Source organism: Hermetia illucens, chromosome 3 (genome assembly GCF_905115235.1).
Source record: "Hermetia illucens chromosome 3, iHerIll2.2.curated.20191125, whole genome shotgun sequence".
Classification (NCBI taxonomy): Eukaryota; Metazoa; Arthropoda; class Insecta; order Diptera; family Stratiomyidae; genus Hermetia; species Hermetia illucens.
In genome coordinates, this window is record NC_051851.1 from 122,027,806 (window position 1) to 122,043,413 (window position 15,608).

The 15,608-nt window shown below is 41.3% G+C and overlaps 1 protein-coding gene across 2 annotated transcripts; it reads right to left on the minus strand.

Annotated features, from left to right (window-relative positions):
• Positions 1-8,175: 8,175 nt before the first annotated feature.
• LOC119652889 (UPF0585 protein CG18661-like) lies at positions 8,176-9,509 on the minus strand. Of its 2 annotated transcripts, none has more exons than XM_038057256.1 (2): positions 8,980-9,509; positions 8,176-8,919 (listed from the first exon to the last, which is right to left on the minus strand). In XM_038057256.1, exons 1-2 carry the CDS (start codon positions 8,982-8,984, stop codon positions 8,253-8,255), a joined length of 672 nt encoding a protein of 223 aa, XP_037913184.1. In that variant the 5' UTR covers positions 8,985-9,509; the 3' UTR covers positions 8,176-8,252. The 2 variants fall into 2 exon arrangements, with proteins under 2 accessions (XP_037913184.1, XP_037913185.1); XM_038057257.1 differs by having other exon boundaries at positions 8,176-8,862; positions 8,980-9,461.
• Positions 9,510-15,608: the final 6,099 nt, after the last annotated feature.

Here is a 15,608-nt window from a genome sequence, read left to right on the forward strand (position 1 = left end):
GTTTTTTCGAAATCGACTTTATAAACCAAAAGTCGAAAGCCCTTTTTTATATGCTGAGAGTTGTCCCAGAAGAGTTAATTTTTCAAGTTTTTAGAAAAATATATAAACTTATCGGAACATTAAAAACTGTTTTTAAAGCAACTAGCTCATATCACGGGGAATATTGCGACAGTGACTATTATCTCGTCACAGCAAGATATCGATGCCGGGTAGCAAATAATGGGAATTAGCAGGCTCACCCCATTTATCAAAAGCTCAGGAGCGAAGAATGATATTGAAATATGTGGAAACGTTAGAAGAACTAATGCTGCTGAACCGACACCAGGATGCCGATGTCATTGTTGTTGGGAAATGGAGTCGACTAAAAGAAGCTGTTAAGACTATCGCATAGAGAATCATCAGGCGCGAATCGCAGCGTAAAACGAACGAATTTTTCGACGAGGAGTGTCGACGTCGATAAGAAACAGGCAATATCCAGAACGACCCTCAGGAGCCAAACGAGACAAATACGTAGAATTAAAACGTACCGCTGAAAAATCAGCAGAAAGAGGAAACGAAAGCCGATGTGGATATTGAATGATAAGTTTAGTAGGCACAATTTGATATCTGATTACAAATTGACGAAGAGCCTAACAGCAAGATTACAACTCAGTACCATATTTTGCAGGGACGTAGCTGGGAATCTTGCCAGAGGCAAGAAGCAGATAATATGATTTTATATTTCTTAAGGTTTTGTGTAAAGCAAATCCTCGTTAATATCGATTCAATGTCCGTTTGTCTGCCTGTTACACCCGATTCACAATGCTCAATTAGTTCTTTTAAAACTGTTTTTACTTTCCAGCTGGAAGATGACAGGAATAGGACTCAAAATGTAGATACTACAAAATGTAATAGGGTCTCGTCTTCAAAACCTATCCAACCGAAAAAAATATAATTTAGTCCCCAAAGTACATCCAATTCCTTTATCTGCTCAAATAAAGTTGATAATGGTATAATCCTATAAATTTATTAATTAATCAGTATCATAGCGGTTTTCAGCGTCCTGTGCCATCTTTCAAGCATCCCATAGGATTGCGGGTAGCATGCGATTATCCGGTGACGTTTGAGGTCGAGGAATCTGCCTGATTTCGAGAAAAAACAGTATTCGAAACTACATTCCTTGGCCAGTGATTGTAATTACCGACATACAAAGGCATGGAATGCACTCTCGACAAAAGCCTGGGTACAAGATTGTGCAGAAATGTCTTTCAAAGGTATCGTCACAGGCCAGCGCGCAAAACAATCGATGATTGTGAGGCAATACCTGAAACCGTGCGAGTCTTGCAAAGGGCCTGTTAGTCGAGATGGATTGCGTGGAAGCATTTGGTGGACCGAGGGAGTTCAAAATCGCTTACACTTTGACTGGGTCTGGCTGGATTTTTTCAGGGGTTATTGGATAGCCAAGAAATCTCAGATTAACACGCGCTAAATCTATAAAATAAAAAGAAAATAATGGCTAAACTCCACAAAAGATCGCATTCTCAATCGATGGTTTTCCTTCATCATGCGTGGAATGAAGAGTGGTCTTTGAAGTTCCCGCCCTGCCTTGATATTATTAGGGTATATTGGAGGATGCCCTTTTTATTGTGTTTTAAGGGATCAGAGAAGAGTCGTGCCACCAATGATAATAAACTATAAATAATAATAAAATTGAAGTCGTTGATTCTTTGAAGGCACGGATAGCACTCTCTCCGAAATGCCACCTAATAACCCACTAACTTCAAAAACCAAAATCCTTGTTCTCTACTCTTTTCTTTAAATTCGGAACTGCCAGTACTACCTTCTTCCGGCAAGTGATTTCTACTCAAAAGAAGACTCTCAGTTGCTCACCCGTCCACCTTTTGCTAATGTTGACCTTGACCCGGGACTTATAATTTTATGTCGGCGGTGGCAATAGTAAAATTTAAATAAAATTTCTATTCGCCTGAAAAGAAAAACGTTAGGCTTGCATGGAATAATATTGAACCTGAGCAAGTTCTAAACAAAATGGTCAACGCTTACTTTGCCCGGCCAATGTTTAGTTTGCAATATTAGGGAATTATTACTATACTATATGGCAGCTTGGTTTCCGAGGACCGTTCGAAAAAAGACAGCTGAAGACCAAACCTACTGCAAATAATATCATTGAGTAACTGTTTTTTCTAGACCTGCAAAAGGAAAGGCAGCTGAAGATCAAGATTGCGTGCTGCTGCTGTTACCGGTAACTATTTCAGCGCCCTTCCGTCTGGCCATTACATACACGAACTGTCGAAGCCGGTACTCAGTTGTGGTGGGGAAATGTAAAATTGCCTTCTGGGTTGATGGAAGTAATCCACGTGAAAGAATTTCAACTAGTTCCCACTCAGACAGTTAGAGGCTGCATGGTTAAGTAGCATCTGCCCGTGTTGGCATAACGATTCCAAATTGTCGCTTAGGGTGGATCACGTTAATGCTTTCAACTGGAACAGAAATCATTCCACTGGAATGGCGTTCCTTTGGCCCGTAAATTTCACCGTCCACCAAGTTTATAATATAAGCTATCCAGTCGGCGGATAGTGCTGTGGTAGTGACCGCCGTCACACCCCTAGCAATGTCCTGCTGCAATAACATGGCCAAAAAATGTAGCTTAGCTAACTTTTGCAGCCAATAATGCACCAGGGTGCTGATACGGGTCAATCCACTGATGGAGAGGCGGAGTAGCCAGCGAAGTCGGTTGCACAAAACTCAAAATGTACTCCAGTACGTGAAATATAGAAAGAACCGTTCCCCACCGCAGAGCATTAGATAACCAAAGTCAAGCAAAAGGAATAGCGAGAATTCAATCTTCTTTGTTTGGAATCCGAAGTGAGGATGGAACGGCACAGCAATGACCGATTGCCTCCGCATTCCATCAAAGTTTCGCCTCATCCATCACCTCATCACGACGAACAAGAAGAAATATTAAACTTTTCAATTACTGAACGAAAAAATTGCTGAGGAACTCGGATGGCGTTACCTTTCGCTTGAGACCGTCACGCCACAAGTGTCGGTTCCTAAAACTATTGAAGGGGACGTGCAGCCCACGGCACTTTTATCTGAAGAGTAGATGAGGTGCAATATTTCTCAAATAAATTTGCAGCATTTTAAAGCAGCGACTGCACTTATTAGTCACTGGATCAATAGCTGCAAGACATTTATATACCTCATACAAGAACCATGGGTTGTTGGTGGGATAGTCAGGGACTTAAACTTCCGACCAGCTGACCTGTTGCATGCTAATGGAAGTGATAGACCGCACCTAGGCAGAGTGGTCTCAAAAGATCTCCAGGCAGGATCTGTGGTGGCGACAGCACAATAGCTAAACTAACCATAAAAAGCCAACAGGGAGATTCTATGGCGCTCTGCATATTTGCTCTATGACGGAGAATTTGTTCCCAGTAGAATGGGATCAGATCTATCCAATATCCCAAAAGTAGGGCATGTAGGTAATAAAAGGATGTGATGTCGACGCACACCGCATATTTAGCGAAGTTCCAACATCAACGCAAGAGAATTGCGACTACCAGAGTATCTAGTAGGAACCGATCTGTAGATCTTCAATTTGGGTAATGAACCCATCTTCTTCAACGTGGTCATCGACATCATGGTGGCATCGCTGACATTGCGGCTGTTGTCGAAGAGTGGAGAGTATCAAACGATATCGCATTCTCGGATGCGCGTTGATTTCGTAATGGGCATGGATGCAATTTCGGCCACTCTATTTCGGAATCCGGAACTGAGTGCCCGAGTTACGATCCGTGGCTGGAATTGAGAAGACAACCCAATTAGTATGAGAGAAGCTTTTGCGTGGCAAAACACCATTGTAGAACTTGCATTTCGCAACACAAAGGAGAACGATAAGGGTGCTCCTCAATCGTGCTCTGAAGTCTGATTAGAGAATAGATATAAAGAGGCACAGAAAGCTCTAAAGAAGAGAATAAGGTTAGCTAAACAATCTTCATGGAGGCGCTTTTGCGAAGAGGCTCTCTTGAGACAACATCAAAGCCGAAGCGGATCCTTGTCAAAGGATCTGGCACGCAAACCAGCATCACTTTAGTGAGTAAAATGGGCATTTAACTCGTTCCACAGGTACAAGTCTGCATGTTCGGAGGAGGATGGCATCACTCCTGCGCTGGCAATGGAGGGAATAAATTCCCTGGGTTTACATATTCGGAATATATAAACAGTATGAATTGGTCCTGTTAATCACTTGGATCCTTCACATGTTGAAATGGAGAAAAATTCACTTACTCATCAGCCAGAAGTCTATTAAGGCAGGATATATTATGGGCTGCCCACAGCGAGGGGTTCTCTCTCCTTTGTTATGGCTGCTGGTAATGGACACTTTGCTATGGCTCCAGGAGGACAAAAAGGTCTTTGCCAAAGCATATGCGGATGATCTATCCGTAATAATTGCCGCAAGTTTGCGGACATAGTACGTGACCGCTTGAAGAGAACTCTGTATGAAGTCTACAGTTGGTGTCTTCGCAACGGACTTATGGTGAGCGCTAGGAAGACTGAACTAGTTGTGCTCACTTGGAATGTCAGGTGGGGCAGGTACACGCTACACATTTTAACAAGGGCTTAACTGTTATAAGTAAGACCTGGGGAATTTCACCGCAACGGATTCATTGGATATATACAGTATGCAAAATTCGTATTCGTACACCCTATATTTTGCGGGTTTTTGGGTTATTTCTGAGAAATGATAGAAAATTCGTTCAATCTTATATAACAATTTTTTACATAAATATGTATGTAGTTGTTATAGAACATTAATCTTAAATTTTATTTACATCCGTTTGTTCAAGAGAACAATTTCCAAATTCAATCGAAGCAAAATTCGTATTCATACACCCCGGCTAGCGGCTTGAACTCAATCCCTGTACGATATTAATCATTTTGCACTGTAAAATTCTAACGGTAAATTCTTGAAAAAGTGTGGTTGACAGTTCGAGCTAAAGTGTTTTGGGAATTACAAATAAAGAGTTAATTCTTTAACAAATTTTCCAAATGAGTCGAAAAGGTAGTGAATTTTCGAACAGTGATCGTAAGATAGTGATACAGCTATACAAGGATGGTAAATCCTTGAGACAAATTGCAAAAATTATGCATAGGAGTCACTCGACAATTCAATCTGTAGTAAAGATTTACAATTCGTCTGGTAGAATCGAGAAGAAAAAAAGAAATGGAAACAGATTAATTTTGTCAAGGAGACACCAATCCTTTGTTCGGCGTGTTGTTCGACAGGATAACACGATAAGTGCAGTGAAATTAGCAGGACTTTTGCAAAACCTGTTCCAAATTAAAATTACACCCCAAAGTGTTCGGAATTATTTGCGTAGTTTCGGTATACAGAGCCGGACTCCCGCTTCTAAGCCATTTATCAATAATGCAATAGAAGAAAATGGTTAAACTTTGCAAAAAGATATCTAAACAAGGATTTTCGTTATTGGAAACGAGTAATTTTTTCATACGAGTGCAAAATTAATCTAAAGTTGTCGGACGGACGGGTTCGTATATGGCGAGAAAAAAATACGAGGCTATATCCAAAAAACATGCTTCCTACATTTAAGCATGGAGGTGGTTCGTTGATTATTTGGGGATGTTTTGCAGCTTCTGGTGTTGGAAACTTGCATTTTATTGATGGAATAATGAACGCGAAGCAATATGTGCAAATTCTTAAAACTAATTTACATCAGAGTGCACAAAATTTAGGAATTCGTAGGAAGTATATATTTCAACAGGACAATGATCCGAAGCATACGGCACTTCACACGCGGCTTTGGCTACTCTACAATTGTCGAAAGTGTTTAAACACGCCTCCACAGAGTCCTGACGTTAACCCAATAGAAAATGTATGGTCTATTTTCAAGAAGAATCTAAAAAATTACAGTATTAGGAATAAAGAAGACCTGAAAACTGCCTTGCAGACCGAATGGCAAAATATTTCACCGAACTTAACCCAAAAATTAGTTCAATCAATGCCAAATAGGCTTAGAGCAATAATAAAACAAAAAGGATTTCCCACGAAGTACTAAAACTATATTTCTAGCACATTTTTTGAAGTCTGTAGGTGTACGAATACGAATTTTGTTTTGAGTTTTATATGAATTACTGTTTTTATTATTAAGTTTAAAATATATTTTATACTTGTTATTATGTACATGAATTAACCTCTTCATTTGCTATAATAATATACAATTTATTTATCTCTTAATGTTATATTTGACTTAAAAATAACAAATAATAGGTGAAAAAATGGGTGTACGAATACGAATTTTGCATACTGTACATCCTTAATAAAGCCTATTTTGATGTATGCAAGCAGCTGCTGCACATACAAAGGCTTGGTTGCCTTAGTATTACTGGAGCAACGAGTACTATGTCGACCGCGCCACGCGAAGTTATCCTAAGTCTACCTCCCATTTCATTTGAAGGTGAAATGCAAAATAGCAACGATACATTTAGACTCGATACCATTGCCGCATGCAAAGGCGGCCAGTCATACGATCATGCGTCTACCTAAGAAATCTTTGAAAAACATACGTTGGCTCTGATGTCAGAAGATCATGTTGTTTTCAGATTCGTCTTTGAAAATACATATTCAGGCGGAGATGCCATTCCATTGGCAGCAGAAGAATGCTTGCGACAAGAATGCCACCATTGCAATTTGTCCCGACAGTCAGGCAGAGTTAGCAGCGCTAAACAGCAACAGAATACCGAGCTAGTTGCTGTGGAATTGCCGCCATTTGCTGCTTGAGAGACTAAACGAAATATTTCTGATTTACGTGCCAGGGCATTCAAATATCGCTGGTAATGAGGAAGCTGACAGACTGGCTTGTCAATGGTCTGGATCCACAATGGTGGGACCAAAACCAGCTTTTGTCATTTGGCCATCCACTGTCAAGTCTATCCTGAAGGATGAAATCGCAAGGATTCACGCAGTGGAGACATTAGAATTTTTTCCGGTAGGTGAATATACTTGCGAAAAAACCCGGGGCCGTTAGAGAAATTTTGTCGTCCTTTAAGAAATTAAGACATGAAAACTTTACAATAAGCCTTGAAGTGTGTTAGAGTACTTCATTCAAAATCGTAACGGTACCCTACAGTACACTGTAGGAGGTAATGTGGTCAGCATTGCGCTTGCCCGAGATTATTACCCTGATTTGACTCAGGTACTCATTTACAGCTGAGTCGACTGGTATCCGACGTCAAACCACGATGCAAATCCCACTGCTTCCAGTGAGATTTGAACCGCGAGCCTCCTGACGACAGCCTTGTGGTCTAACCACTCAGCTATGCGGACACCCATGAAGACTTTCGTAGGAATTTTAAGGGGCCACTGCTCGTTAAACTACCATATGCGGTGGTCGTTTCGGCTACATTCACCCAATGTTGAATGTTCACTACAATATGTGGTGTAGTGGTTCTTCTCCAGGAAACCGGTCCTTGTCCAGCGCATCTCCCATGACGCTGTAACATCAGCCTTATATTGGGGCAAGGGAAAATGCGCAATCGTTCCTCCGTTTTCGTTGCCTATCCGTCGTTGTAGAATCCGTAGTCTGAGGCTTTCGTGGCTTTGTATTACTTAATTGATTTCCAATCAATGCGTGTCCGTGATATTTGTAGCGAAATGTTTTTAGGAATTAAAACTTAACACCGTCTCCGCCGCCAGTAGTATTTTCTTTATTCAGCAAATATTGATATATCGGGAACAACTTGTTCCCTTCTTCAGCGCCGGGTGTATAGAATAAACAGAAATACTAATGGCGACGGAAACGCTCCTGAGTTTTAATTCCTAAATTGTTTTTCGTTTTCCTTTTCTGCTTCAAGTTTTGTATTATAGAATAAATTCCAGCGACCACCATGTGGAGGTGGAGATTGGTAGAAGAGCTATTGGTGTTGGTTCGACGGAGTTTCCCAGGTCTTGTGCTCCATCGTGGGTACCAATCCACGTTTCTCTTTGGGATCTCAGCTCAAAAGAAAATTATCCGCAAAACAATTTTGCTGAAAATTATACCCGCTTTTTCTGCTATTTTGGAAATTTCTAGGGAGGTTTATGTGTTCACGAAACTTTATGTCAATTATTGGCCCAGATAAATTATTCTATGAGGAATATTAAAAGACTTATCGATGAGTCTTGAAAGCTTATCTATTTACATTCTTTGTTCGTTTCCAGTTAAAACTTATACAAATATTCAATACTTTCACGTTCACAGTTTTGCCCAGACGAGCATTTTATTATTCGCCGGCATGTCATACATGTTTCGTAACGAAATTGCATATTTGGCAGCCTCCTTCTGCAAGTCGCGCACATCGCGCACCCCCCATTCTCGGTTCTGCCGTCTTATCGACTTATCGAACTGCCTGTTGCTTTCAGGTTCTAGGACTCCGTCCACAGCCATCGCACCGTATATAATAAGAAGGCCACCAGGTTTTAGAAGCTGACCTGAGTTCCGGAAGAGGCCTTCAGTGCAAGACCACGGTGATACGTGGAGCATGTTGATGTTTAGTATGTAGTCAAATTGACCGTGCTGGTTTTCCAAACATGGTTTGGAAATGTCCAGATATAGAGGCTCCTTCAAGTTCCCATACTTACTCTCTTCCGCATAGGCTGCGATGCTGGGCAGTAAGGACCGCTCGAATTCTGTCGGTTGAAATGTGATGTTTGGGAAGTTATTGGCAAAGTGGAGTGCATGTTGGCCAGTGCCCGATGATACTTCTAGCAGTTGGAGCCTTGACTTAGTGCCATCCAACGTTTTTTTAAGGATTTGTAGAATAGGTTCTGCGTTACGTGTGGCGGCTGGGTAAATTTGTTTGGGGCTGCGTGAAATCGTTTTTACATTTCTTGTTAGAATGTTCGCTATGCACTTAATTGCTCTAATGGCAATTTGAATATAATTAAATGTTATAGAACTTTTATACGCACAAAACGCTTACCTCATATTCGGGCCAGGAGCGGATCTTATGCTTGAAATATTCCTTATGGATTTGATGATTTTTCCACCCCAGTAAAGTTATATCAAGCCACGTAACGGAGGCTACCCAAATCCCGGATAGGCAAAACCTAGATCTGTTTACGACGGGATTCCATAGGCAAACACAAACCGTCATTTATGCGCTGACAGTTGCGGGAGTATGTCAGTATATGTTCGTTCACAATAGGTTAATATTTACTATGTTCCTTTCCGGGAGATGGCGTTGAAAATTATTGGGGATTCCCCTGAAACCAAGTGCTAACTGGAAACGTTAAAAGATCTACAGACAAGCAGCCTGGTTGGTCAGCAAGTGACAATCTGTGTAACTGCAAGTCTGTGCAAAATTTGAGGCCGCTCACTCAATTTGCAGCAGCGGTTGCAAGAATAATAAAAAAAAATGGTTATTTGTTGGTGGAGTCAAGTTTGCGGAGCGGTTGAAATTTGTTTAACACACCAGCATGACAAAACAACAATAACAATTGCTAATTGCACGAAATCTACTCTTCAAAATTTTAGGAATTAATTATGTTGCTATAATAGTTAACTTGCATAGTTTGCAGCAAACGGATTGCTACTTGGTTGGAAATGTGTAGATTGCGTTAGTGAGTCTTGTATGCGTTATATTTACTTTAATGATGTTAAAGTTTAAATGGAAAGTGGCCAAAATTTATTATATCAAAATTCGAGGAACTTTCGAAGACTGAGCTGTTACAACGGGGGATTTAATAAGTGAACTAAGTAAGTTATTTACTTTTTTCGAAATTCCAGCATTTTGGAAGAATATTTCCTTACTTCGATATTTGCAAAACAGTTAGTAAAATGCAACTAGTGTCTTTGAAGGTAGAGGAGATATTATCTCTTCATGCAATTGAGAATCTTGATATGACATCTTTATTTGAACTGTTGCTCATTAAGGTAGTGCTAAATGGTTTATGTGGCCTTATCTGTATTGAATATTGCCGATAAGTTGAAGATAAGATACGCTATCATCTTAAGTCCTCATACGCTCTTAATACAGTAGACTTATTGTAATATGTAGTTGATAGTATAAAAGATCGGCGGAATTAATTGGAATCCTTAAATTACTCTTGCTTCCCTTAATTGTCTGAACAAAGAGATTTTTCTAACCTAATTGTTTTAGTAAATTATATATTTAATTCGATCAACAGTCTCCTGTAGAATATAGAATTATGAATTTGTGAATGAATTTGGTGTTTCTCTATAGCGGTGTCTGAGTTCACTCATTCAAACAGTATAACGTTATAAAAGAAGATGAACATCTTTCCTGTGTTTTAAAGTAGGTTTGTTCATAAAATGAGCACCCAGTCAAAGTTTTCTCGACAATACATGTTGGTGAAGCCTTTTTATAATTTTGCATGCTATATAGAAACGGCGAATGTAAAGATAGATTATCTAGCACTCATTTTTATGTTACTATTTACACGATTCAATTTATCAATATTCGAAAAATTCTTGTGAAAGTTTACTTTGAACTGCTAGACGTATAGTTTACTGAAGTCATGGGATTTACTCAAAATTTCCGAAAGTTAACAGAAATTGATAACAATCAATATTTATTTTTGAAAATTTCATTAGAAACGTAATGCTATACATCATATACAAGTGATTAGTGGGTAAATACGAATAAAAATTTGCTTCAAAGCAATATTCATTTGAAATCTCTCCACAACTTAATGCTGGAAGAGTTAAGTATGTCGGTTTGCTTTTATACCAAATTCTGAGAAATTGATCGTCTTATCACCATTTTGTGGTGTTATCAATTTATTATATCCATATCCCCTGAGCCCAGATAAGATTCTTTGGAATTATAGTGCATGTTTGATTTTTGTCACCTTTATTGTTTAGATATTGTTCAAAGTAAACGCATAAATACATGGAGATTTACGGTGTATAATAAGGTTAAATTTATGATGCTTTTTATTAACTAGGTGTGTTTTCCCATAGTAATTGCTGTGTATTGTCATAGTATGAAAGAATAAGTAACAACGCATTCATTTCAAGATAATATTTTGAGATTGATTCCATGTTTACAGATAAAGGTAATAATAATCGTTGGCGCAACAATCCATGTTGGATCAGGGCCATGAAGTGTGTTAGAGCACTTCATTCAAGACCGTAACGGTACACTAGGAGGCAATGTGGTCAGCATTGAGCTCGCCCCTTATTTGTCTCAGGTACTCATTCACAGCTGAGTCGACTGGTATCCGACGTCAAATCACGATACAAATTCCACTGCCACCAGTGAGATTTGAACCGCGACCTTTCGTACGACAGCCTTGCGCTCTAACCACTCAGCTATCCGGAAAGAAAAGAAACATTTTTAATATCAATCATCAAGTGACATCTGACAAAGAAAGACAAACGATTTGCGCATTTAACTATGGAACGACCGCAGGCGAATTGCCCTAATATGAGGATAATGTAACCGTATATAAAAAAATGCGTTAGACAAGGATCGGAACTCCAGACATCCCGGTTTTTCGCCGAGGTCCACCAATTCGATATCTCTAAAAGCAGTCTGGCGTCCTGACCTACGCCATCGCTCCATCTTAGGCAGGGTCTGCCTCGTCTTCTTTTTCTACCATAGATATTGCCCTTATAGATTTTCCGGCTGGGATCATCCTCATCCATACGGATTAAGTGACCCACCCACCGTAACCTATTGAGCCGAATTTTATCCACAACCGGACGGTCATGGTATCGCTCATAGATTTCGTCATTGTGTAGGTTACGGAATCATCCATCCTCATGTAGGGGGCCAAAAATTCTTCAGAGGATTCTTCTCTCGAACGCGGCCAAGAGTTCGCAATTTTTCTTGCTAAGAACCCAAGTTTCCGAGGAATACATGAGGACTGGCAAGATCATAGTCTTGTGCAGTAAGAGCTTTGACCCTATGGTGAGACGTTTTGAGCGGAACAGTCTTTGCAAGCTGAAATAGGCTCTGTTGGCTGACAACAACCGCGCGCGGATTTCATCATCGTAGCTGTTACCGGTTGTGATTTTCGACCCTAGATAGGAGAAATTATCAACGGTCTCAAAGTTGTATTCTCCTACCCTTATTCTTCCTGTTTGACCAGTGCGGTTTGATGTTGTTGGTTGATTCGTCTTCGGTGCTGACGTTGCCACCATATATTTTGTCTTGCCTTCATTGATGTGCAGCCCAAGATCTCGCGCCGCCTGCTCGATCTGGATGAAGGGAGTTTGTATGTCTCGGGTGGTTCTTCCCATTATGTCGATATCGTCAGCATAGGCCAATAGTTGGGTGGACTTGAAGCGGATCGTACCTCTTGCATTTACCTTAGCATCACCGATCACTTTCTCGAGGGCCAGGGTAAAGAGGACGCATGATAGGGCATCCCCTTGTCGTAGACCGTTGTTGATGTCGAATGGTCTTGAGAGTGATCCTGCTGCTTTTATCTGGCCCCGCACATTGGTCAGGGTCAGCCTAGCCAGTCTTATTAATTTCGTCGGGGTGTCGAATTCTCTCATGGCCGTCTACAGTTGCAACTGTTGTCCATATTCCAACAGTTTTTGCATCGCTTGCCGCAGAGAGAAAATCTGATCTGTTGCTGATTTGCCTGGAGTGAAGCCTCTTTAGTATGGGCCAATGATGTTCTGGGCGTATGGGGCTATCCGGCCTAGCAAGATAGCGGAGAATATCTTATAGATAGTACTCAGCAACATGATACCTCTATAATTGCTGCACTGTGTGATATCTCCCTTTTTATGTATGAGACAGATAATGCTTCGTTGCCAGTTGTCAGGCATTGATTCACTGTCTCATACCTTGAGCACAAGTTGATGAACCACTTGGTGTAACTGGTCGCCTCCATATTTAACCAATTCGGTTGTCATTCCATCGGCTTCTGGCGACTTATGATTTTTTAGCTGATGAATTGCACGGACTGTTTCTCGTAAGCTTGGTGGTGGCAGAATTTGTCCGTCGTCTTCAGTTGGCGGGACCTCCAACTCGCCGATGTTCTGGTTATTCAGTAGCTCATCAAAGTACTCAACCCATCGCTCTATTATGCCCATTCCCCCCAGGATGAGCATCGAGGTGTATAAGGCTTCATCCTGCTGACTTGTTGGCAAACCTTCCGCGCCTGGTGCGGTTGCTCCCTGTACTTTTCTAGTTCACAGACTTGTTGGTTCTCCCAGGCTTCCTTTTTCCGTCTGTGAAGTCGCTTCTCCGCTCGACGGAGTTCGTGATAAGTTTCTGCGCGTGCCCGCGTTCTTTGAGAATGCAACATTATTCGGTATGCAGCATTCTTTCGTTCCGTTGCTAGCTTACATTCATCGTCAAACCAGCCGTTCCGACTCCTTTTGTGGCTGGGGCCAAGTATGTTTGTGGCCGTATCCATGATAACGTTCTTCGGGTGATTGTGAAGATCATTTGTTGATGCTTCATCTCCAGGTCCTCTGTTGACTGCGGTTATTGCGGCATCCATTTCCCTCTTATAGGTGTCGCGGAGGGTTGTGTTGTGGATGGCTTCAGTGTTCACTCTCACCTGATTGTCAGAGGGGATTCTAGGTGGTATTGTTATTCGAGCTCAGAGCACCATGCCAACGAGATAGTGATCCGAGTCTATATTGGCCCCTTTATATGTTCTGACATTCATCGATCAACACGTGCTCAATTTGGTTGAAAATGGTCCCGTCTGGAGAGGCCCACGTATGTTTGTGGACCGCTTTCCGCTCAAACCAGGTACTTCCAACAACCATTTCGTGTGACCCTGCTAATTGAATAATTCGCAGTCCGTTATCAGTTGTTTTTTCGTGTAAGCTATGGAAGCCAACCTATCGCCTGAATACGGGCTCCTTCCCTACTTGGCTATTGAAATCCTCAAACATGATTTTAATATCATATCTGGGACAGGCTTCGAGGGTTCGTTCTACTGCCTCGTAGAAGGTATCCTTCTCCGACTCTGCAGTCTCCTCTGTAGGGGCGTGAACGTTAATGAGGCTTATATTTTTAAACTTGCCTCGCAAGCACAGAGTGCATAGCCGTTTGTTTATGTTTTCAAAGCCGATAACAGCAGGTTTCATTTTTTGCGAGCACATGGTTTACTGGATGACCGCTCTAATATATGGTGTAGCGGCTCTTCTCCAGGAAACCGGTCCCTGTCCATCGCATCTCCTGTAACGCTTTTACATCAGCCCTATATTGGGACAGGGTATCGGCTAGCTGCTCATCAGCTTTATCTCTGTACAGGGAGCGCACGTTCCATGACAACATGCGCAAATCGTTAATCTGTTGTCGTTGCTGGGTTCGTCGTTGTAAAGTCCATCCTGTCCGAGGCTCGTTTCGTGCCTTTGTAACATCAGTTTTCCGTGTAGGGTTGTCAGCCCTACCCAGCCCCCAACCTGGAGGACCAGTTGGTACAGTTTGTCCCGTTTTAAGGCGCGGGAGACTCGCCTTCATCCTTCTCCGTCTGCAGCTTTACATTACGAAAGAGCTCCCAGCGGTCACCACGTGGAGGTGGAGATAGGGTTTGGCAGTGGAGCTATTGGTGTTGGTTCAGCAGGCATTTTCCAAGGTTTTATGGTCCATCGTGGGTACCAATCCACGTTTCGCCCTGGGACCTATACTACCCTTTGACCACCCGAATGCATTAAACTAAAAATCTCACATGAAATATTCGTTGAAAGAACCTGGTTTGCGTGGAAAGAAATGCATAAATAATTGTGGGCTAAGTAAGTTCACCACGTGCTAACGCTTTGATGAATGTTAGAACATATAGGGGGGCCAATATATACTTGGATCACTATCTCGTTGGCATGCTGCTTCGGGCCCGAATAACGACACCACTTCAAAACCCTTTTGAAAATCAGGTAAGGGTAAATACTGAAGTGATTCAGAACGAAGCCCTCCATATCACCTAAACAGGAGACTAGATGCCGCAATAACAACAAGTTTGTGAATTCTAGAAGTACAGGGAGCAACCGGACCAGGTGCAGTAGTTTCACCAACAAATCGCCAAAATGAAATCATATAACCTTCATGCTCATCAGTGTTGTCGGATGTCGGTGTTGTTGGATGTGGCAAAAAGGTTTTAAATGGTGCACTCTGCGTAATATCCCATTGAACCATTATATGAGCGTACCCAATCTCACGCAAGAAGAAACGTTTTTGAACTCGCTTATTGTTGTATCGCATAATGTGACTATCAATATTTTTTGGGAGAGACGAGGTTTAAGAGCGTGCAAACAAACATAAAAACGATAAAATGAAAATTAAACACCGATCAAATTCGAACTTTAATTTTAAAGTTATGTACGCAATTACAATTGCAAAACAACAATGTATCATCGAATCGGAAAGGTATTGAATCATATCGGGGTAAATTTCATTCCCAGCTTCCTAGAGTACCTTCCTGAAATCATGTTTGGAGGGGATGTGCTGTGTATAAACCTAGAATTCGAGTAAATGCTAGAGATGTTCAACCAGGTGAAGGTCGATCGTTAAACTTTAACCTCAACTTCATTTCGGTTTCTGTTGAAAAGTACTGAAAAGTATCTGTTTAGTTAAAAAAGTACTGAAAACGAGGAAAAGTACTGAGGCACTGACGA